The 22,979-nt window shown below is 45.9% G+C and overlaps 1 protein-coding gene across 1 annotated transcript; it reads right to left on the reverse strand.

Moving 5' to 3' along the window:
- Positions 1-1,654: 1,654 nt before the first annotated feature.
- On the reverse strand, positions 1,655-22,269 carry LOC116512549 (lymphocyte antigen 6E-like). Its single transcript, XM_032223094.1, has 3 exons — positions 22,017-22,269; positions 4,736-4,855; positions 1,655-2,382 (listed from the first exon to the last, which is right to left on the reverse strand). Exons 1-3 carry the CDS (start codon positions 22,066-22,068, stop codon positions 2,174-2,176), a joined length of 381 nt encoding a protein of 126 aa, XP_032078985.1. The 5' UTR covers positions 22,069-22,269; the 3' UTR covers positions 1,655-2,173.
- Positions 22,270-22,979: the final 710 nt, after the last annotated feature.

Below are 22,979 nucleotides of genomic sequence, written 5' to 3' on the forward strand. Positions count from 1 at the left end.
TTGTGGCAACCCCTGAGATATTGGAAGACTGCTATCATGTCTCCCCTGGTCCTTCTTTTCATTAAAACTAGACGTACCCAGTTCCTGCAACCGTTCCTCGTATGTTTTAGCCTCCAGTCCCCTAATCCTCTTTGTTGCTCTTCTCTGCACTCTTTCCAGAGTCTCCACATCTTTTCTACATCGTGGCGACCAAAACTGGATACAGTATATGGCTAAATCCATGTCCCGTTACCACTCACCCCTGACTCCAGATCGATCATCCCTTACCTGCCCTGTGCCTTCCTCAAATAGACCCCTAAAATATTTTCAGAGTCACGCCAACGTGACTCGACAGGTATACAGCCTGCAAACTGCCATGGAACTGGCCATTGTTGTATGATTAACGTTCCGTTGGAGTCAGAAGTATCCGGAGTGTTCTGATTGGTGATTTTCCCAATCAAGTAAATATGGACAGCATCCAACTCAACAGATCTCCATCTTGGCAACTTGAAGACACATGGACTCCAAGTCCCAGAATTCCTCGGCCACCATGCTCTGGACCTCTGGCCTGGGCATTTTAACCAAGACTTGGGGGTTCCACCACAAAACCGCGGTAGACGAAAGCGCGCTCGACGAAAGCGCGTACATGACGTCATCACAGCGCGACGAAAACAGCAGGCTGTGAGCGGGAAACTTAAAAATAACGCGAAAACCTTACCCTAACCCCCAAAACCTAACCCTAAACCTAATCCTTAACCTAACCCTAAACCTAACCCTATACCTAACCCTTAACCTAACACTAAACCTAACCCTTAACCTAACACTAAACCTAACGCTAACCCTTAACCTAACCCTAAACCTAACCCTAACGCTTAACGTAACCCTAAACCTAAACCTAACCCTTAACCTAACCCTTACCCTAACCCTTACCTTTATGTGAATCGGCTTGCTGTAAAAGCGCTTTTTAAAGCGCCCTTTTTTTCCCGCGGTCGTATTTGTCGCGCTGCTGATGACGTCAGGTACGCGCTTTAATCGGGCGCGCTTTAGTGGACCGCGGTTTTGACGGGTCACTGACTTGGGAAGGTTCAAAAGAGTTGAGATCATCCTGAACTATGAAGGAAGAATATTCCAGAAGGCAAGGTCAGCAGAGGTGGTGTGTTTCCTAGTCCCTGCCAGCCAACACTGCTTGATGAAGAGGACTCATATTATGTCCCACCTGGTAGGCCAAAACTAGAGAGGGAGAAACGACAGGGGGAAAAACTACTCCTTGGGTAACCTGGCCCAAAGCCATGGATGGATTTTAAGGTGATAACTTGCAACAGAAAGAATGGTTGCCTTTTGAAAAAGCACCTTTGGGACAACTGTGACCTGGATGACTGAGAATCTCTAAAGACATCCATCACCAGAGGTTTTCAAAAATAGACTGGATAAACATTTAACCAGCATGGTGTAAGATATCCTGGCTTGAGCAGAGGGCTGGACTAGAAGAACACCAAGGTCCCTTCCAGCCCTATGGTCCTATGTAACTATGTGTGTGTGTTTATTTTTGTCCGGACTCCCCTGAGAACAGGGCAGGTCAATAAAAGATCAAATAATCAGCACCTTAAATAAAATATGATCCTGAGAAATCGTAGCGGGACATGGCGAGGAAAGGAAGGAAAAATGAGAAAGGCAGTTTGTTATGAAATCAAAATGTTTATTCCATTCAAAAATCCCACGGCGCCGCTCCATAATCGTGCACAAGTGTAAAATGTAGTATACTTTAATGAGTTCAAATGTTAACAGAGTGAATGCAACAGACAAAAGTACATTTGCATATAATAGACCTTCCTCCAAAGCTGCGTTATCTTCTCACCCCAAGCAAAAACATTTTAAGGCCCCTGTAACGATTTCAAACCTTGCCACAGCAGCATAGAGTTGTGTTTCTAGATCTCATTGATGTTAAGATGGGTGGACTTCCAACTCCTAGATGTCCACGCTTCTTAAAAAAAATCCAATTGAGAACTTATGGCCCAAAGATACTCTTTTTTTTTTTTAGCCCGATAACCCCAAGCGATGCTAGAAAACACAACCCACCCACCCCAAAAAAGTGATTCCATAAACCTAGTAAAATCTCAGATTACAAAGGAGGAACAGTCGAATGGCACTCTCAAGACACAATTTCTGGACCACGTTTACTCGCTCGATGCACCCCTCAGAGCCTGGATCCAAAGAGATAGAAAAAACTGGCCAGCGTCGCCAAGGCCAATACCAGGTGGTTGACTTGGATGCTGTTGGCCCCGCTGATGTTGCACAAAAATGAGGAACAGCATTTGATCGACATGGCCGCGACGCCAATATCAATCCCACCTTGGGGGCAAACCGGCACGCAGCCCTTGCTGATCGACTGACCGGAATATCCACCTGTCCAGAAACAAAGGGAAAAAAATAAGAAAGATGGTCAAACTTTCAGGTGCTAATGGAAGAACAGAAGGTACTTTATGCGAGTTACATACAGCAACAGATAGCTAGCAGAGAGACTTCATGGTTGGAAGTAATAGGTAGCTCCAGAGGTGGGTTCCTACCAGTTCGCACCTATTCGGTAGAACCGGTTCGTCAAATATTCCGAACCGGTTAGAAGAGGTTCCACCAGTGGACCCGGAAAGCAGGCCACACCTACAAAAGAGGTTCCAAAAATTTTTGAAACCCACCACTGGTCCTTGGATATGATTATTCTACACTATCATGCTCCTATTTATAAAACTCAGGGCCTCTGTGAAAGGTAAGGGTGACTACTGCGTTTGTGGTGCAATCAGAACATTGCGTGTGTAAGGACGCATGTGTACACACACTGCACATGTTTGTGTGGTGGCCGCCGGGCCCTGTTGCACCGTACCGGTTGCACCTGGATCCGGAACCCACCACTGGTGCGCTGGTACAGACATTTGGGGTTTGCAGGTGTGAGGGGAGCAAATATCCATTGGAAAGTTTCAGGTAGTGGAGCCTAGGAGTGAGCTTGCAGGCCGCAATGAACCAAAGTTTTTAAAACTGGCATAATTGCACAATGTCACCAGGCTAATATTTCCAAAGGTGCTGCATTTTCTGCAGAGTTTGTACTTGATCACGGATCTATTTACAGCAGGGAGAATGAGACGGCGGGAAATGAGGAACTGAAAGTAACAGGTGTCCGAGGACTTCAAATGTACACAGGTGTTTGCAGAGAACGACAGCCAGTAAGAAAGCAAGAAAGAATGTGGAAGTAAAACACGGGAATGCGTAGGTCAGTTAAAAAAAAAAAAGGTATAAGTAATGTGGTTCAAGATGGGATTGGGGTCCTCTGCCAGATAGCGATCCTTGTAAGTTTAAGTTAAGTTTAAGTTTAATAGATTTGTATGCCGCCCAATCCCAAAGGACTCCGGGCAGCTTACATAAAAGCAATTAAAATATTAAAAAAGATTAAAAACACAAAACAATACAATTTAAAACAGAAAAAACCCAACATGCACTCAAGTTATAATGGGGCTGAAGTTCAGTCAAGCTCAACAGCCCCAGGCCTGCCGGAACAGCCAGGCCTTAACGGACTTACGGAAGGCCAGGAGTGTGCGGAGGGTCCGGAGCCGAGGTGGCACAGTGGTTAAATGCAGCACTGCAGGCTACTTCAGAACTGACTGCAGTTCTGCAGTTCGGCTGTTCAAATCTCACCGGCTCAGGATTGACTCAGCCTTCCATCCTTCCGAGGTGGGTAAAATGAGGACCCGGATTGTTGTCGGGGGGAAATATGCTGACTCTGTAAACCGCTTAGCCCTATGAAGCGGTATATAAGTCTAACTGCTATTGCTATTGCTATCTCAGGGGGTAGCTCGTTCCAAAGGGCCGGGGCCGCAACAGAGAAGGCTCTCCCCCGGGGAGCCGCCAGATGGCGTTGTGTGGCCGACGGTACCCGGAGAAGGCCCGCCCTGTGCGATCTTATTGGACGCTGGGAGGTATGTTGCAGGAGGCGGTCACGGAGATAGGACTTGCTATTTGCTATACAGGAACGCATTTGCAATGGAAGATTTACAATATGGGTTTTGCTGTGCAATGGCATTGCTCATGTTCAAGATAGCTCATGAAACAATAAACCTCTGATCTTAAAGTAAGATTTATCGCTTAAATCTTGTGGTTGCTTGTTGTTTCCCTTTTTATATATTGCTTCTTCCTGACTTTGGGGAATTCAGCGCCTTCTTCCTGGGTTCGAGGATTCCTTTCTCCGTTTCTTTGCTTTGCTGGAGTGGCCGGAGCTAGAGGCTGCTCTGTGTGTGTGTGCATGTATACTTTGCTGTGTGACTTGCCAATAGTGGGCCATGGCCCAAAGGTTTGGGACCCCTGATTCAGCTGGCCAGGGGTGGGTTTCTCGCCCCATTCCAACCGGTTCGGTTGGAACGAGGCTGGCGGCGTCCTCGCGCACGTGTGCGGCGTCCTCACGCACGTGGCGCACGCATGCGTACTAGCGTCTGTGCGATGCTCCAGCTGCTCCTGGAGGATCTTGCAGGCGCTGTATGCGTCCTGCGCATGCGTGGAAGCGCAGAATTCATCAAAACCGGGTAAGGAGCGGGCGCGGGTGCGCGGGCGCGGGGGGGCCTTCGCCGTTCCCGGAAGTTACTTACTTCCGGGTTCGGCGACCAACCGGATCGCAGGGACCGCCGTGAACCGGTTGAAACCCACCCCTGCAGCTGGCCAACCCTTGGAGGAAACCATATAGTCCTCCCGCCAATTTCACCGTGCTAAAGTAACGTACCAAACCCAGCCCCGGTATACGTGGTGACGCAGTAGTTGTCTTGATTGGAACAGATTTGCCATCTCCAGCAGCCCCAGTTCGATTCGACTCCGTCGCACGACCAACAGACCAGGGAGAAAACTGGGGAGGGAAGAAAAAACAAAAAGATTTCAGGAAGGTGAGATGTGCAGTGAAACTATTTATTTTTTATTTTCTCCCACCTTTATTGTATTTAAAAATAACTTAAGGTTCCTAACAACAACTTTGCGAGGTGGGCTGGGCTAAAAGAGGACGACTGGCCCAAAGTCAAAGTTAAGCTAAGATAGGATAAGAACTCATACTCGCCTGGTGATTGACCCAAAATCACCCAATCAGCTTTCATGCTTAAGGCGGGACTAGAACGCACCACCTCCTGGTGATTGGCTCAAAGTCACCCAGCTGGTTTTCATGTTTAAGGTGGGACTAGAACAGTGTTTCTCAACATTGTGACTTTTAAGTCCCGTGGACTTCAACTCCCAGAATCCCCCAGCCAGCTGTGCTGGCTGGGGGATTCTGGGAGTTGAAGTCCACGGGACTTAAAGTCGCCAAGGTTGAGAAACACTGCACTAGAACTCACTGTCTCCTGGTAATTGGTCCAGGACCCAATTAGCTTTTATGCTTAAGGTGGGACTAGAACTCACTATCTCCTCTAGGACCCAACTGGCATTCATTTCAGAGGTAAAAACCAACAAGGGGAGTTTTGGGCCAAATTATAAATGAGTTATTTATTTAGAAAATAATTAAATAATTATTCTAAATAATTTATTTAGAAAATAATTAAACAAGATTATTTGTTCAAAACAAATCTTCAACAGAAGCTTCATTCCCTGTTTTTTTGGTCCATAATTCCAACGTTCATCCATCTGATTTAATAGCGAGACAGAATCAAGATCACGTGAAGGAGTAGTACTGCTTTACAAAGCCTTAGTAAAACCACACTTGGAATACGTCATCCAGTTCCGGTCATCACACTATAAAAAAGATGTGGAGACTCTAGAAAGAGAGCAGGGAAGAGCAACCAAGAGGATTAGGGGCCTGGAGGCTAAAACATACGAAGAACGGTTGCAGGAACTGGGTACGTCTAGTTTAATGAAAAAAAAAAGGTTTAGGGATGACATGATAGCAATGCTCCAATTATTTGAGGGTCTTCCACAAAAATAAAGAGGTCAAGCTATTCTCCAAAGCATCAGAAGGCAAGGCAAGGAGCAACGGATGGAAACTAATCAAGGAGAGAAGCAACTTAGACCTTCCTAACAGTGAGAACAATGAACCAGTGGAACAACTTGCCTTCAGAAGTTGTGGGTGCGTCATCACTGGAGGTTTTTAAGAAGGGACTAGACAGCCACTAATCTGAAGCTGTATAGGGTCTCCTGCTTGAGCAGGGGGTTGGACTAGAAGACCTCCAAGGTCCCTTCCAACTTTGTTCTATGTTCGTGTTCCCCCACCCACCTCCTTAAATAGCAATAGCAATAGCAATAGCAGTTAGACTTGTATACTGCTTCATAGGGCTTTCAGCCCTCTCTAAGCGGTTTACAGAGTCAGCATATCGCCCCCACAATCTGGGTCCTCATTTCACCCACCTCGGAAGGATGGAAGGCTGAGTCAACCCTGAGCCGGTGAGATTTGAACAGCCGAACTGCAGAACTAGCAGTCAGCTGAAGTGGCCTGCAGTACTGCACCCTAACCACTGCGCCACCTCGTAATACCCAGCATTAGCAGTGTTGGGAGGCTTCCCCACAAAATAGGTATATTAATCCTTAAATGACTTTAAAACTTTCACAGGATGGATCCCAGCTGAAGGTAGAAAGATGGGAGAGTTACACAGCATCCCTGCAAAGCTAGAGATCGCCACCCGCTGGCCATCAGCTCACACTGCAGGGGATATTGCCACCTGTTGGCTATCAGTTTACATTGCAGGCCTCGAAAAAATTGCAATAAAGAATCCAAAATTATTACTGTTATTATTACAGAACCAGGGAATCAGGTAATAATTTTGTCAGGTAATTAGACGTCTGGTAGCATATTAAGCTGCAGTCTAAAAATTGTACTTAATCATTGAAGCTTTAATAATTTTTAATAATGAATCAATATTTTGAAGGGCTGCCACAGAGAGGAGGGGGCTATTCTCCAAAGCACCTGAAAGCCAGACAAGGAATAATGGATGGAAACTAAACATGTAGAGATTGAACCTGGAAACAAGGAGGAATTTTCTGACAGTGGGAACAATCAACCCCTGGAACAGAAGTTGCCTTCGGAAGTTTTGGGAGTTTCATCCCTGGAAGCTTTCAAGAAGAGACTGGACTTCCATCTGTCAGAAATGGTATAGGGTCTCTTGCTTGGGTGGGGGAGGGGGTTGGACTAGAAGACCTCCAAGGTCCCTTCCAACTCTGCTAATCTGTTAATTATAATTATTGAAGCTTTAAACATTATATTTAATCACCGATGCCGAATTATCATTAGTTTCATTTTGCCCCTGTAACTCAAATGATGATAGATAGATAGATAGATAGATAGATAGATAGATAGATAGATAGATAGATAGATAGATAGATAGATAGATAGATAGATATCCGAGGTGGCGCAGTGGGTAGAGTGCAGTACTGCAGGCCACTTCAGCTGACTGCTAGCTGCAGTTCGGCAGTTCAAATCTCACCGGCTCAAGGTTGACTCAGCCTTCCATCTTTCCGAGGTGGGTAAAATGAGGACCCAGACTGTGGGGGCAATATGCTGATTCTGTAAACTGCTTAGAGAGGGCTGAAAGCCCTATGAAGCAGTATATAAGTCTAACTGCTACTGCGATAGATAGATAGATAGATAGATAGATAGATAGATAGATAGATAGATAGATAGATAGATAGATAGATAGATAGCAATTAGCAATAGCAGTAGACTTATATACCGCTTCATAGGCCTTTCAGGCCTCTCTAAGCGGTTTACAGAGAGTCAGCATATTGCCCCCAACAATCTGGGTCCTCATTTTACCCACCTCGGAAGGATGGAAGGCTGAGTCAACCCTGAGCCGGTGAGATTTGAACCGCTGACCTGCTGATCTAGCAGTAGCCTGCAGTGCTGCATTTAACCACTGCGCCACCTTGGCTCTGATAGATAGATAGATAGATAGATAGATAGATAGATAGATAGATAGATAGATAGATAGACAGACAGACAGACAGACAGACAGACAGACAGACAGACAGACACAGACAGACAGACAGACAGACAGATAGGTGATAGATAGATAGATAGATAGATAGATAGATAGATAGATAGATAGATAGATAGATAGATAGATAGATAGATGATACATAGATAGATAGATGACAGATAATAGATAGATAGATAGAAGGAAAGAAAGATAAACAGCTGAATATTCCTAGCAAAGTCCTGACTCAGAATGGTTAAGAGTGTCTGAACTTTTATCTTATTTTTATAAACGTGTTTTGATTTATATCTTCCGGCACTGAAACTCAGGAACTGGCCGTTAAGTAGCTTTTATTTATGCTTTTTTAAAGCAGTTACTATAACAGAGTAATAGAATGACAAGAGTTGGAAGGGGCCTTGGAGGTCTCCTAGCCCAACCCCTTGCTGAAGCAGGAAATCCTATATACCATTCTGGAGAAATAGTTGCAAAGTCAAGTCAATGAAGTTTAATTTTTAAAAAATAGGGAAGGATTATATGAATAAATATGAATCAATATTGGATGTTTACTTTTATTGTGAATTGCTTGTGTTACTATATAATTGTTAATGATTAAACTGATATTCACTGTTTGCTTCTGATATGAGATGCTGCCAGAAATAGTTTCTTAAGAATTAAGCTTTGTTACTGACTTCTGCTTATATTATTGTATACTGTCAGAAATTAGTTGTTTTCTAGCCTAGCAAATTGTAACCTCAATACTGGGACCGCAAATGTTATCTCACTGTTGCGTCTCGCTTTTATTCTTGGCTTCAAAACTGGGCACGTTCTTGGAAACATAGAAGAAATTGTTACACGGGAATATCAGGCCCCATAGATAAAAGGAACCAAACTAGGGAGTTTTCCTGGCTCATAAATCCTTAAAGCATTCTGCCGAAAAAGAACTTGACAAAGGGAGGCTGCCACCCCCTACCCAAGGCTTTAGGAATACTCCATACTAGATAAGGCAGAGAGAGAGAGAAGCTTGAACAAAAGAATGCTTTATTGGTAAGGAATCTTTATCTCTGGTGAGATAAACTTTGCTTCTATCTGCCTAAAATGTATATAATCCTCTGAGTCCCTCTTGCAGGGGGCGGCTCTTCCTTCCATGCATTTCTTTGTATGTTTCAGATATAGTTTTGCCACCCAGATTTTGCTGTGGCCATCAATAAAAGCAGATATTTTTTTGCAAGCCTCGTCTGGAGTCTCTACTCTCTTTGGCATTTTAGTGGCTCCAGGAAACTGCTGGAACCTTATATTATATACCATTCAGGACAATGGTTGCAAAGTCAAGTCAGTGAAATTTAACTTTTTTTAAAAAAAATAGGTTAAAAAGTAAAGGAATTAAGCCTAAGAAGACACGCAGGCAAAACTTTGCCCAGGCAAGTTTCCATAAAATAGTGAAACAACTTTGCTCCCCCAACTATTCTTCTCTTGTTGTTATATTTGGGTTTGTTCCCAACTGCATCCTTTGTTTGCAAAGGAAGCCCTTAGCTTCCCCCCCACCCCACCCCACCCCAAAAAAACAAACATAGAGAGAGCCTGTAAAATTTCCTGTGCCTGCTTTCTTTCTTTCTTTCTTTCTTTCTTTTTTTCAGCTTTTAGCTTTCGATTTCCTAGCCTGGTTTTTAAAATAGCCTACAAGCCCAAAAATGAATAAATTAAAATTTGCATGTTTTATCTTTCTTCGCCACCCTGTTTGGACTTCAGGCTCTTAGCTTTCGATTTCCCAAGCTGGTTTGCTTCAACGGCTTTTGCAAGGGCAGCCTTAAAAAAAACAAAACCAGGAATAGAACAATAGTGTGGTTCTCTTTCTTCCCCAACCCAAGTTTCCTTTCAGGCTTTTTAGCTTTCCATTTCCCAGTTTTGTTGAATCGTTGACTAGGGCAACCTTTTTTTCTTTTAAACAAAAATGAAACCTTAAGGACATAAGGAAGGTCAGTCCCTACAAGGGCCGGTGCTTATCAGATTTTCCTATCAGAAGGCAAGGAGAATAAGAGTAATTGAGTTGGAAGGGACCTTGGAGGTCTTCTAGACCAGTGAGGGTTAATCTTTTTTCGGATTGCGTGCCAAAAGCGAGAGGAGCACAGGGATAATGCTATGCGTGTGACCCTCCCGTCCCCCACACACATGCATGCGTGACCCCCGCCCTCCCCCCCACTTTTGGCCTGCCTTGGACCCATTTTTTGCCCTTCAGAAGCCTTCTAGGAGCCTGGGGAGGGCGAAAACAGCCCCCACTCCCCCGGAGGCTTCAGGAGACTTCCCTGGAAGACTGCTATCATGTCTCCCCTGGTCCTTCTTTTCATTCAACTAGACATACCCAGTTCCTGCAACCGTTCTTCATATGTTTTAGTCTCCAGTCTCCTAATCCTCTTGGTTGCTCTTCTCTGCACTCTTTCTACTTTATAAACTTAATAACAGAATAACAGAGTTGGAAAGGATCTTGGAGGTCTTCCAGTCCAACCCCCTGCCTAGGCAGGAAACCCTATACCCTTTCAGTTTGAGTTTTTGAGTTTTTGAGTTTTATTTTATTTATATGCCGCCCTTTTCCCCCGAAGGGGACTCAGGGCGGCTTACAACTCAACCAGGGAAGGGGGGTACAAACAAAAATTTAAAACAACATAAAACAATGCATGATTCAGACTAATGACTATCCAGCATCTTCTCAAAGACTTCCAGTGTTGGGGCATTCACAACTTCTGGACACAACTTCTGTTCCACTGATTAATTGTTCCAACTGTCAGGAAATTTCTCCTTAATTCTAAGTTGCTTCTCTCCTTGATTAGTTCCCACCCATTGCTTCTTGGTAGACAATTTTGTCTACTACGCTTAAGTTGGGAGATCTGTTGGGAGATCTGGTTCAACAACCTCTATAAAGCAACCCACAGCTCACTTTCTCCAGCTCGCTGTGAACTGGGAGACAGGGCTTTTATCTCTGAAGGCCTTCTCACTCTCCTGGGTCAATGTCCACATTCTTTCCACCTGAGATAAGTGTTCCTGGCACTGATCCTCCCCCTCCCTTCCTCCCTCTCGTGACTTCAACCGTCAAGGTTGCCAAATTCCCCCGCCTGTCTCATCAGGAGTCCATGGAGGCATTCCTAGACCCCTGGATTTAACCATTGTTATGAGCAGCCTCACCAGCCTCTACTCGCCACTCCTCGCCTGCCCCAACAGGAAGCAGTTGCTGGAGCTAAGCAGCCACCAGGAGAAAGAGTTGGCAAAACAGCTCAGTTCAAATTGGATCGGACCGAGGAGGAGGCTCAGCAGAAGCACCTCACTGAGGACTAGGAGCATAGGCTTGCCAAGCAGAGGGAAGATCTGCGAGGGTGCAAGGCCAGGTATTGGTGCCTGGAGGCTCAGCGGGCTGAGATGTTCAGCCAGTTCCAGGCCATGATGCAGCCCCACTGGAATGAGGCCCTCTGGCTCTTCCCCACCAACGGCCCTTCCCTCCAGCCTTCGCCCAAAGCCCCCCACCAGGAGGCTGAAGCAGACCCCATGCCGTAATTTCTTCCCCCCTCTGACCCGCACAAAAAGACCCCGAAGGGGGAGACTCTCTGCAGCAACACAAGCATTCATTGCATGTATCCATCCCAGGGGCCAATATTTGAGGACCCCCTGATTGAGTGCAATATAAAAAATGCAAATCATTTTTCTGCGGACCACCAACATTTTCTCATGGACCACCAGTGATTTGTTAAATCTTCATGCTGCCCATCTGTTCTATAAGGCGCCCTCTGGGCGGGTGAGGGTTTGTGGTGGCAATGCAGATTTTGAGGAACTGAGTGGAAGATTTTGACATCTCCGCCCAATGAAGAAAAATCCAGATGTTTAAAGCTCATCATGAGCTAAACTGCATGTTTCTCAATTTTTGTTGCTAAATAAAGAAGGGCTGGAAAATAAAACACACTTGCAAGCTGTGAAAAATCTCAGACTTTCGGTTCCCAGCTCAAAGCCTTGTGCAGACTCATCGTGGTGAAATCGTGCAGTCCCATGACCAAAGCATAACAACAGAGTTGGAAGGGACCTTGGAGGTCCTCTAGTCCAACCCCCTACTCCAGCAGGAGAGCCTTTACCATTTCAGGCTAATGGTGCTCCACCATCTTAGAATAGAATAGAGTAGCAGAGCATAAATTGAATTGAGTTTTATTTATTTGAGTTTGAGTTTTATTTCATTTGTATGCCGCCCTTTTCCCTGAAGGGACTCAGGGCGGCTCACAACTCAAGGGAAGGGGGATACAGACAGTTAACAACAACACAAAAACAATACATAGTTAAAACGCAACAATCATACCATTCGAGATAGGGGCAACGATTCTTTAGCCCAAGGCCTGAATTGAATTGAATTTATTGCATTTATATGCCGCCCTTTTCCCCAAAGGGGACTCAGGGCGGCTCACAATCCAAGTCAGGGAAGGGGGTACAGATAAGGGATAAAAAAGACGAACAGAACAATACACAATTTAAAAGCACACAACAACCATACTATTCGAGGGGGGGGGCAAAAGCTCTTTAGCCCCAGGCCTGTCGGAACAGCCAGGTTTTAAGGGCTTTGCGGAAGGCCTGGAGGGTGGTGAGGGTGCGAATCTCCACGGGGAGTTCGTTCCAGAGGGTCGGAGCAGCCACAGAGAAGGCTCTCCTCCGGGTAGTCGCCAGTCGGCATTGGCCGGCGGATGGAATTCGGAGGAGGCCTAATCTGTGGGATCTAATCGGTCTAATGGAGGTAATTGGCAGCAGGCGGTCTCTCAAGCATAGCATAGAATAGAGTTGGAAGGGGTGTTGAAGGTCCTCTAGTCCAGCCCGCTGCTTAGGCAGGAAACTGTACACTTCTTAAAATCTTCTCAAAAACCTCCAGAGATGGAGGCCACCCACAGCTTCTGGACGCAAGCCATTTCACTGATTAATGGTCCTCACTGTCAGGAAATTCCTCCTCCGTTCTCGGTCTGCTTCTCTCCTTTATTCTCTTTCTTCCCCCCATTTCGCACAACGCAAATCATTAACCTAGATTAACGCTCACTGGTTTTTTTAGCTTGGAAGCAGATCATCCAAGCGTCTCGTTCCCGGACTGCACTGCCTTACTTCCTTTATCGCTCTTATCAAACCGGCACATTCCTGGAATTATGCAATTAGCTCCATGCCAGCCATAGTTTTTATCTCAATGAACTGAGATGAGACTCGGCAGAGCTGGCAAGATTTTGGTAGGGAAAAAAACTGTCAGCTTGCCTCGAAAAGTTCGGAACAAGAGGGTTCATTCACCCCTCAAAAAAAAAAAAAAGAAATCCTTCCAACAAGGAATTGCCAAACAAGCTAACAGTAAAACAGCCCAAGAGCCAAGGTGGCGCAGTGGTTAAATGCAGCACTGCAGGCTACTGCTAGATCAGCAGTTCAGCGGTTCAAATCTCACCGGCTCAGGGTTGACTCAGCCTTCCATCCTTCCGAGGTGGGTAAAATGAGGGCCCAGATTGTTGGGGGCAATATGCTGACTCTGTAAACCGCTTAGAGAGGGCTGAAAGGCCTATGAAGCGGTATATAAGTCTACTGCTATTGCTATTGCTATAAAGATTTCTCCCGGTGACAGAGCAATAGCAATAGCAATAGCAGTTAGACTTATATACCGCTTCATAGGGCTTTCAGCCCTCTCTAAGCGGTTTACAGAATCAGCATATCATCCCCACAGTCCGGGTCCTCATTTCACCCACCTTGGAAGGATGGAAGGCTGAGTCAACCCTGAGCCGGTGAGATTAGAACTGCTGAACTGCAGATAACAGTCAGCTGAAGTGGCCTGCAGTACTGCACCCTAACCACTGCGCCACCTCGGCTCAGAGCTATGGCAGGGATGGATGGAGAACGAATGGCCCTTTTATGACTGGTGGACTTCGATTCCCAGAATCCCTGAGCTGGCTATACCGCCTCAGGAATTGTGGGAGATGAAGTCCACAAGTCATAAAGGGGCACCTAGTTCCCCATCTGTGTGCTAGGATGTAAATTGAAAACAAAGCGAGCTCTTCCTAAGCACTGATGAGGCTACCTAGATAGGTAATGAGATGTCTGCAGGCAAACAACCAAGCTCAGAGAGCATCAGGAACCCCACATAATCTCCTCTTCTTCTTCCTCCTCCTCCTCTTCTTCCTCTTCTTCTTTTTCCATTTTCCTTCTCCTCCTTTTTACCAAGAACCCCACACAATCTCCTCTTCTTCTTCCTCCTCTTCTTCTTTTTCCATTTTCCTTCTCCTTCTTTTTACCAAGAACCCCACACAATCTCCTCTTTCTCTTCCTCCTCTTCTCCACAAATCTCCCCGCTCTCCCTTCTAGTACTGATGATATTTTCTAGTTTGGTAATGAAGCGTCTGCAAGAAAGCTTCCAAGTTCAGAGAGCACCAAGGACCCCACCGTTCAACCCTCTACAAATATTCTTTTATTCCTCCGCCTGGAATTGATCCCACAGAAGCAAATTCCCCCTGGCATAATCCAATTTTCATAGGCTTTCTTCACCATCACCATGACCACCAGGTCCCCAAATTCCCTTCTGGAGGCCAACAAGGAACCGTCTGAAATGGCAATTGACTCTCCTGCTAGGGCGAGGGGGGGTGGACTGGACTAGAAGACCTCTGAGGTCCCTTCCAGATCTAGGACTGTAAGAGTCTATGAACTGTGAGTCTCTCCACCCCATCACAGAATCAGAAAGTGTCTTCCTTTGTTAAACTGCTGTTGGAAAAGTTGGCACTTTAGCAGCCATTGTTATTTTTTTTTGCATTCCGGGAAATAAATTAAATGTGACAACATTTATATTCAGGCCAGATTCCCAGATATCCAGGCAACACAAAGGAAAAAAGAAACCAGCAACAGGAAATCAGGATTAAAGAAAGCACAAGGCATCTCCCCAACTAAGGAAACACCCCACAATTGTGTCCTTGAGAAGCACTCCTTTGTCAAAATGTCTCAAAGGACCAAGTTTGGAAACACACACACAAACACACACAAGGAACCAAGGTTGAATACGGAATAACTGGGAGTTGGAAGAGAACTTGGAGGTCATTTAGTCCAACCCCGCTGCTCAAGCAGGAGAGTTAACACCATTTTTAGACAAATGGTTCTCTAAAGTTTCTCTTCTTAAAAGCATCCCGTGTTGGGAGCACCCAAAACCTCTGAAGGAAAAACTGTTTCCCTTAAGAATTTATTTTCCCCATTTAAACCAGCTTTCTCCTGATGGCTGACGCACACAAGAAATGCAACAGATTTAATTTCTCATTTTCTATAATGAGGGTAGTCCTCAACTTACGACCATAACTGAGCCCAAGGTTCCTGTTGCTATGCAAAACAGTCGTTAAGTGAGTTCTGCCCCCATTTTACGACTTTTCCTGCCACGCATATTAAGTAACTGATTAAGAGAGTTGAAAGGGACCTTGTGGGTCATCTAGTCCAACCCCACCCACCCACCCAAGCAGGAGAGCCTACGCCATTTCTGACAGATAGCAGTCCCGTCTCTTCTTCATAGCTCCCAATGATGAAGCTCCCACAACTTCTGTTCCATGGGTTGATTGCTCTCCCTTTCAGAAAATTCCTCCTTATTTCTAAGTTGAATCTCTCCTTGATCAGTTTCCATCCATTGTTCCTTGTCTGGCCTTTGGGTGGCTTGGAAAACAGCTTGACACCCCACCTCCTCTCTGGAGCAAGCCCCTCAAATATTGGAAGATGCTCTCCTGTCTCCCCTGGTCCTTCTCTTCCCTAGATTAGCCAGGCCCAGTTCCTGCAACCGTTCATCCTATGTTTTAGTCTCCAGTCCCCTCATCATCCTGGTTGCTCTTCTCAGCACTTTTTCTAGAGTCTCAACGTCTTTTTTTATAGTGTGGTGGCCAAAACCGGATGCAATATTCTAGATGTGATCTTACTAAGGCTTACTAAGTAAATCACTGCTAAGTTGTTAAGTCAGTAACACCAGTTGTTAAGTGCACCTGGCTTAACAAACCATCATCAAGAACTCACTGATTTTGCTTGTCAAAATGTCGCGAAAAGAGAATCACATGACTTCGGGACGCTGCAACCCATCATAAATACGAGTCAAGTGAATTTTGATCACGTGACCGCAGGGATATGGTCATAAATGTGAAAAAATGGGCCTAACTTGCTTTTTTCAGTCTCGCTGTAACTTGGAACGGTCGCTAAATGAATTTGTTGTAAGTTGAGGACTTCTTATAAAAGGAATCCAAGCGGTGATTTGTAGGGTGCTTTAAAGGCTAAAGGAGTTGAAAGCTCAGTTTATAATTGCACCCTTTTTTAAAAAAAACCTTTGGTGGAACTGTAAGAAGGTTAAGAGATTTTTGGGATCAAATATGCACTTGATATATAGATTTGCACCATGCAAATCTAGACAGCATCGTAAAAAGCAGAGACATCTCCCTGCCAATCAAAAGTGCGTCTAGTCAAGGCGATGGTTTTCCCAGGTGAAATGGATGGCTCTGAAGGTTGGACCATAAGGAAGGCTGAGCACCAAAGAACGGAGGCCTTTGAACTCTGGTGCTGGAGAAGACTCCTGCATTGAGTCCCTTTCTGGACCCTTTTTAAGAGGCTTTTTTAAACAGTTAAGCACTAAACAGAGTCATCCACTGTGACTCTGGCAGCAACTACCTCAGCCTTTTTCCTTTTACATTTTTTTCTTTTCATGATGACAGTGGTGAGGGTCTGCCTCCCCTGACTGCACGTCACTGGGGGATAACAGTGTGAAACCCACCCACCCACCCATGCAGAGAATTAAATATTTTGGAGGGATATAAAAAAAAAAAAGGCAGAATGTTATATTTCGCCAAAAGGAGAACTGGAGAAACACGCTCTCAAAGGCAAAAAGGCAGCCCCCAGTTTTCCTGCAATAGGTGGGCTTCAATTACGAGCGATTTGCTGGTTGTGAGCAAGCTTGCGCACACTAACTTCGCTTGCACACGCTCCCTTGGGAGTGAAGCGGAGCTTCGAAGAAGAGTTAATCAACCCAGGCAACTTTCAGCTGGGCAGCGAGGGCAGAGGGAAGGAGCCAGAAAGTTAATTATGAATGGACAGCTTAGCAGCATAAAGGCAGGTGGGCAGGGCCAGCCAGCGATCAAAGCGAACCCACGTAACCACCCCACCACTGGAAACAGGCTCAGGCAGAACCCTGAAGTCTTCAGGAATGTCTATTTTGTGCCCATTAAGAAAATCCAGGCTAATCTATTCATAAACAAACGGAAGACTGGAGCTGATGGGATTAAGAATTTACATTCCCCCCCACCCAAATTCTAAGGACAAGGACATTTGGGATATAATAGTGAGGAATGGTGCATCTTATACCCCGGTGTGTCTTATAGTCTGAAAAATACAGGTTAAGTTCAGTTACTGTTTGGGAAAAAAAACATTTTTGGGACAACCACAATGTTGATATAGGAATCATTGGCACTGAAGGTTGACCATTGTTCGTTGAGAAGATTCCTGTGAACGGGCTTTTAGCAATAAGTCATTTAATTTTAACCTTAGCGTATGGATATGGTCTTTCCACTCTGACCAGTATCGCTAAAAGTTTGCACTTTTGACTTGTTCACTCACTGGGATCCCTTCTGTCCCACCTCCAATGTAATGATTAGGATCAGGATGATTAAGGAGGCTAAAACATATGAAGAGCGGTTGCAGGAACTGGGCATGGCTAATCTAGAGAAGAGAAGGATCAGGGGAGACATGATAGCATCTTCCAATATTTGAGGGGCTGCCACAGAGGGGAGGAGGGTCAAGCTATTTTCCAAAGCACCCAAAGGCCAGACAAGGAATAATGGATGGAAACTGAACAAGGAGAGATTCAACCTGGAAATAAGGAGGAACTTTCTGACAGTGAGAACAATCAACCCATGGAAGAGAAGTTGCCTTCAGAAGTTGTGGGAGCTTCATCACTGGAGGCTTTCAAGAAGAGATTGGACTGCCATCTGTCAGAAATGGTGTAGGGGGGTTGGACTAGATGACCTATAAGGTCCCTTCCAACTCTGTTAATCTGATCTAATGTTCTCCAGATGCGGGGGCTTTCCAACTCACAAATTCCCCAGTGCAAACATCTCAAGGGTACCAGGATGGAAGGGAAAACCCAGGCGAGAAGGACTTGGGGTTTAAAACAACTGCTGAATTATACGATGAAAGTGAGAAGAGAAAAGAGCTCGCAGCTCTGAAAGTGGATTTAAAAATGTCAGAGAGTTATGGAAAAAGAGGCCACAATCTTCTTACAAATGAAACCAGCAGATGTCTTCATAACGAAAGGGAAAATAATAAAATCAGATGACCCCGACCAACGGTGCATTAAATTAATGAAGCTGCTCTTAAGAACAGAGAAGCATTGATCGAATGGCCCACAAACTACTTCTTGGCAAGCTGGAAAAATATGGGATAGATAGCAGTACTACCAGAGGAGTTTTGCAACTAGCTGATAAATCATACTCAGCGTCTACTCCTCAACGGAACTACATCTGCATGGAGGGAAGTAAGCAATGGAAAAACCCCTAAGTTCCTTTTTGGAACAATTATTTGTCAATGCCCTCATAAAAGATGTAGATGAGGAAAGAAAAGAGGAAATCAGGAAACTTGCAGACAGCACTAAACCGGCAGAAATATCAGGCGATCCAAAACTTTGGAAGACAAGTTCAAGGAACAAAAAGATCTTGACGGACTTGATGAGTCCTATCCAACAAAATGAAATTCAAGTAGATGAAAGTAAGGTTTAACACTCAAGATGAGAACAATCAACCGTTTAGGTAGAGGCTTGGTGAAACTTGGCTTAATGTCAATCATTGTGAGAAGGATCTCAGAGCCCGAGTGGACAACCATTTAAATATGAGTCAGATGTGTGCAGAGGCAGCCAAAAAAAAAAGCCAATGCAATCCTAGGCTGCATTAACAGAGGGATAGAATCAAGATCACATGAAGTGTTAATACCACTTTATAAGGCCTTGGTAAAGCCACACTTGGAATCCTGCATTCAGTTTTGATCACCACGACGTAGAAAAGTTATGGAGACTCTAGAAAGAGTGCAGAGAAGAGCAACAAAGAGGATTAGGGGACTGGAGGCTAAAACATATGAAGAACGGTTGCAGGAACTGGGGATGTCTAGCTTGATGAAAAGAAGGTCCAGGGGAGACAGGATAGCATCTTCCGATATCTCAGGGCTTGCCACAAAGAAGAGGGAGTCAAACTATTCTCCCAGGCACCTGAGGGTAGAACAAGAAGCAATGCGTGGAAACTCATCAAGGAGAGAAGCAACTTAGAAATAAGGAGGAATTCCCGGACAGTGAGAACAATTGATCAGTGGAACAGAAGTTGCCTCCAGAAGTTGTGAATGCCCCAACATTGGAAGTCTTCAAGAAGATGTCGGATAGCCATTTGTCTGAAACGGGGCTGCCCCAAAGAAGAGGAAGTCAAGCAATTCTCCAAAGCACTGGAGGGTAGAACAAGAAGCAATGGGTGGAAATTAATCCAGAAGGAACTTGGAACTAAGGAGAAGTTTCTTGACAATGAGGACAATTAATCAGTGGAACAACTTCCTTGCAGAGGTTGTGAATGCTCCAACACTGGAGGTTTTTAAGAAGAGATTGGAGAGTCATTTGGCTACAATGTATAGGAACTCTGGCTTGAGCAGGGGGTTGGACTAGAAGATCTCCAAGGTCCCTTCCAAGTCTATTACTCTGTTATTCTCCTTGCCTTCTGATAGGAAAATCTGATAAGCACTGGCCATTGTAGGGACTGGCCTTCCTTATGTCCTTAAGCTTTCGTTTTTGTTTAAAAGAAAAAAAGGTTGCCCTTGTCAACGATTCAACAAAACTGGGAAATGGAAAGCTAAAAAGCCTGAAAGGAAAGCTGGGAAAGAAAGAGAAACACGTAGCCACTTATCTGAAATGGGTTCTCCTGTTTGAGCTGGACTAGCAGACCTCCGAGGTCCTTTCCAGCTCTGTCCTGATTGATTGATTGATTGATTGATTGCATGGTACAGATGTTGGCAGAAAAATACTCAGGGAGAGAAGCGAAGTCGAACGAAAAGGAGAAACTTCCTAACTGTGAGGACAATGAACCAATGGAAGAACTCGACTTCCAAAGTTGTTGAGTGCTCCATCATTGGAGGAGACTGGATTTATATCTGAAATGGTATAGATTAGTCTCCTGTTCCAGAGAGGAATGGACTAGATTACCAGGGTCTCCAACCTTAGCCACTTGAAGACTAGTGGACTTCAACTCCCAGAATTCCTCAGCCAGCAAAGCTGGCTGAGGAATTCTGGGAGTTGAAGTCCACAAGTCTTCAAGTGGCCAAGGTTGAAGACCCCTGGACTAGAAGACCTCCTGAGTCCCTTCTGACCCTATTATCCTGTTCTGTTCTACTCAACTGGTCCACAAGCAATAAGAAATCAACTTAAGGCACATTATTTAGGTAAACAGAAGGGCATTTGCCATAAGGAAAAACCAACCTGGGGGCAGACCCTCCCCCTGCATATAGAGACATATACACCTTCTCCATCCCATCAGAGAACATCTCCAGATTGGGGAACCTGAGGGTGGGGATCTGCTCCCCTGCCTCCCATAACAGCAATCCCACCTGGGTCTCCACCACTCCCCCCCTCCCCAGATAGGCATCCTTCTGCAGGCTAGCCTTGAGTAATAACAGCCCCCTGTCCGGGACCACCAGCCATGGGAACCTGGTGCCAGCAGGGTCTGATCCAGAAGAGGGTCTGCCCTCTGACTGTGTGCAGAAAGCATTTCTCTTCCCAGGAGGGGCAGCAACTCCCCCTCCCCCTTCTCCAGAGGGAAATTAAGCACCCTGATGCTCAACCCTGCCCAATATGTTAAGCAGAGTTTATTTAGAAGGCCATGAAGCTTTGCTGGAGGAAAGGGAGAGAGAGAGAGGGAGGGGGCGAGGAATGAATGAAGCAGGAAGAAAGGAGAGAAAGAAATGGGAGGGAGGAAAAATAAGTCAATGAGGGTGGGATGGAAGGAGGAAGGAAAAACAAATAAATAAGAAAGAAAGAAAGAAAGAAAGAAAGAAAGAAAGAAAGAAAGAAAGAAAGAAAGAAAGAAAAGTAAACATGGGAGGGAGGGAAGTAAATAAGGGAGGGAGGGAGGGAGGATAAGTAAACATGGGAGGGAGGGAAGTAAATAAGGGAGGAAGGGAGGGAGGAAGAAAGGATAAGTAAACATGGGAGGGAGGGAAGTAAATAAGGGAGGTATGGAGGAAAGAAAAATAAGTAAATGAGGAAGGAAGAAAAGAAAGAAAGAAAAATAAGTAAATGAGGAAGGGAGGGAGGAAAGAAAAATAAGGAAGGAAGGAAGGAAGGAAGGAAGGAAGGAAGGAAAGAAAGGTAAATGAAGGAGGAAGATAAAAATAAATAAATGAGGTAGGAAGGAAGGAAGGAAAAATAAGTAAATGAGGAAGGGAGGGAGGAAAGAAAAATAAGGAAGGAAGGAAGGAAGGAAGGAAGGAAGGAAAGAAAGAAAGAAAGATAGATAGGTAAGTAAATGAAGGAGGAAGATAAAAAATAAATCAGATAGGTAGATAGGAAGGAACGAACGAACGAAGGAAGGAAAAATAAGTAAATGAGGAAGGGAGGGAGGAAAGAAAAATAAGGAAGGAAGGAAGGAAGGAAGGAAAGAAAGAAAAATAAGTAAATGAAGGAGGAAGATAAAAAATAAATAAATCAGGTAGGTAGGTACGAAAAAAGGAAGGAAAAATAAGTAAACGAGAGGAAGGAAAATAAATAGAGGTAGGTAGGTAGGTATTAGGAAGGGAGAGAGGGAGAAAAAATAAGTGACGGAGGGAGGGAGGAAAAATAAATAAACAAACAAACAGGGGAGGGGGGAAGGGAGGAAGCAAGGCAAGTGCGACCCCCCATCTCCCCCCCCCCCGATTCCTTTGGGAGCTCCTGGATCCGACCACCGCCGCAGCCCCGAGGCGGGCGCGAGCTCCCGATCCCACCCGGGCGCCAAGCGCGAAAGTGGGGCGAGGGCGACGGAGCTGGTAGGGGGGGGGGAGGCAAGAAAGGAAGGCAGGGAGACCCCTCCCCGGGGCGGGTGGGGGGGGCAGAAGGGGTCCGGTCAGAGGCCTCACCGCCGTCCACGCAGAGGCAGGCGGCCAAGAGGATGGCCAGAGGCGCCTTCATCTCGCCTGGCCTCTCCGATGCTGTCGCGGCTGCTGCTGCTGGTGGTGCTGTTGCGCTCCGGAGCGAGCGAGACGGAGGGAGCTGCGGCTGGCTGGCTGGCTGGCTGGCTGGGCTGCCGACCGACGTCTGTGATGGGGGTGGCTGGGCTGGGGAGGGGGCTGCGGGCAAGGCGGACACGTGCGGCGCTAGGCGAATCCAGCCCGGGCTGGGCGTTGCGCAGCTGGATCCTTCCTTCCCTCCTTCGGTCCCGCCTAGATGCGCCGCGCTTTCCTTTCTCGAGCGCCGCCTACCCCTGCCCCACCCCGCGGGGCTTCCTACAGGTCGGCGGAGGGTAGTTGCGGCGGCTCGGGGTTCGTTCAACGCCAGGAGAGATTGCTCGAGCGAGCAGAAGGGAGCTGGAAGGGACCTTGGAGGTCTTCTAGTCCAGCCCCCTGCTCAAGCAGGAGAGCCCGTGCCATTTCAGACAGGTCGCTGTCCAATCACTTCTTTAAAAAAAAAAAAACAACCTTCCAGTGTTGGAGCACAACCACAACCTCTGGAGGCAACTTCCGTCAATCGGAATAGAGCTGGAAGGGACCTTGGAGCTCTTCTAGTCTAACCCCCTACTCAAGCAGGAGACCATTTCAATCACAACAGAGCTGGGAGAGATCTTTGAGGTCTTCTAGTCTAACCCCCTACTCAAGCAGGAGACCATTTCAATCACAACAGAGCTGGAAGGGACCTTGGAGCTCTTCTAGTCTAACCCCCTACTCAAGCGGGAGACCATTTCAATCACAACAGAGCTGGAAGGGATCTTGGAGGTCTTCTAGTCTAACCCCCTACTCAAGCAGGAGACCATTTCAATCACAACAGAGCTGGAAGGGACCTTGGAGGTCTTCTAGTCTAACCCCCTACTCAAGCAGGAGACCATT

The sequence above is a fragment of the Thamnophis elegans genome, chromosome 8 (genome assembly GCF_009769535.1).
Source record: "Thamnophis elegans isolate rThaEle1 chromosome 8, rThaEle1.pri, whole genome shotgun sequence".
NCBI classification, from domain to species: Eukaryota; Metazoa; Chordata; class Lepidosauria; order Squamata; family Colubridae; genus Thamnophis; species Thamnophis elegans.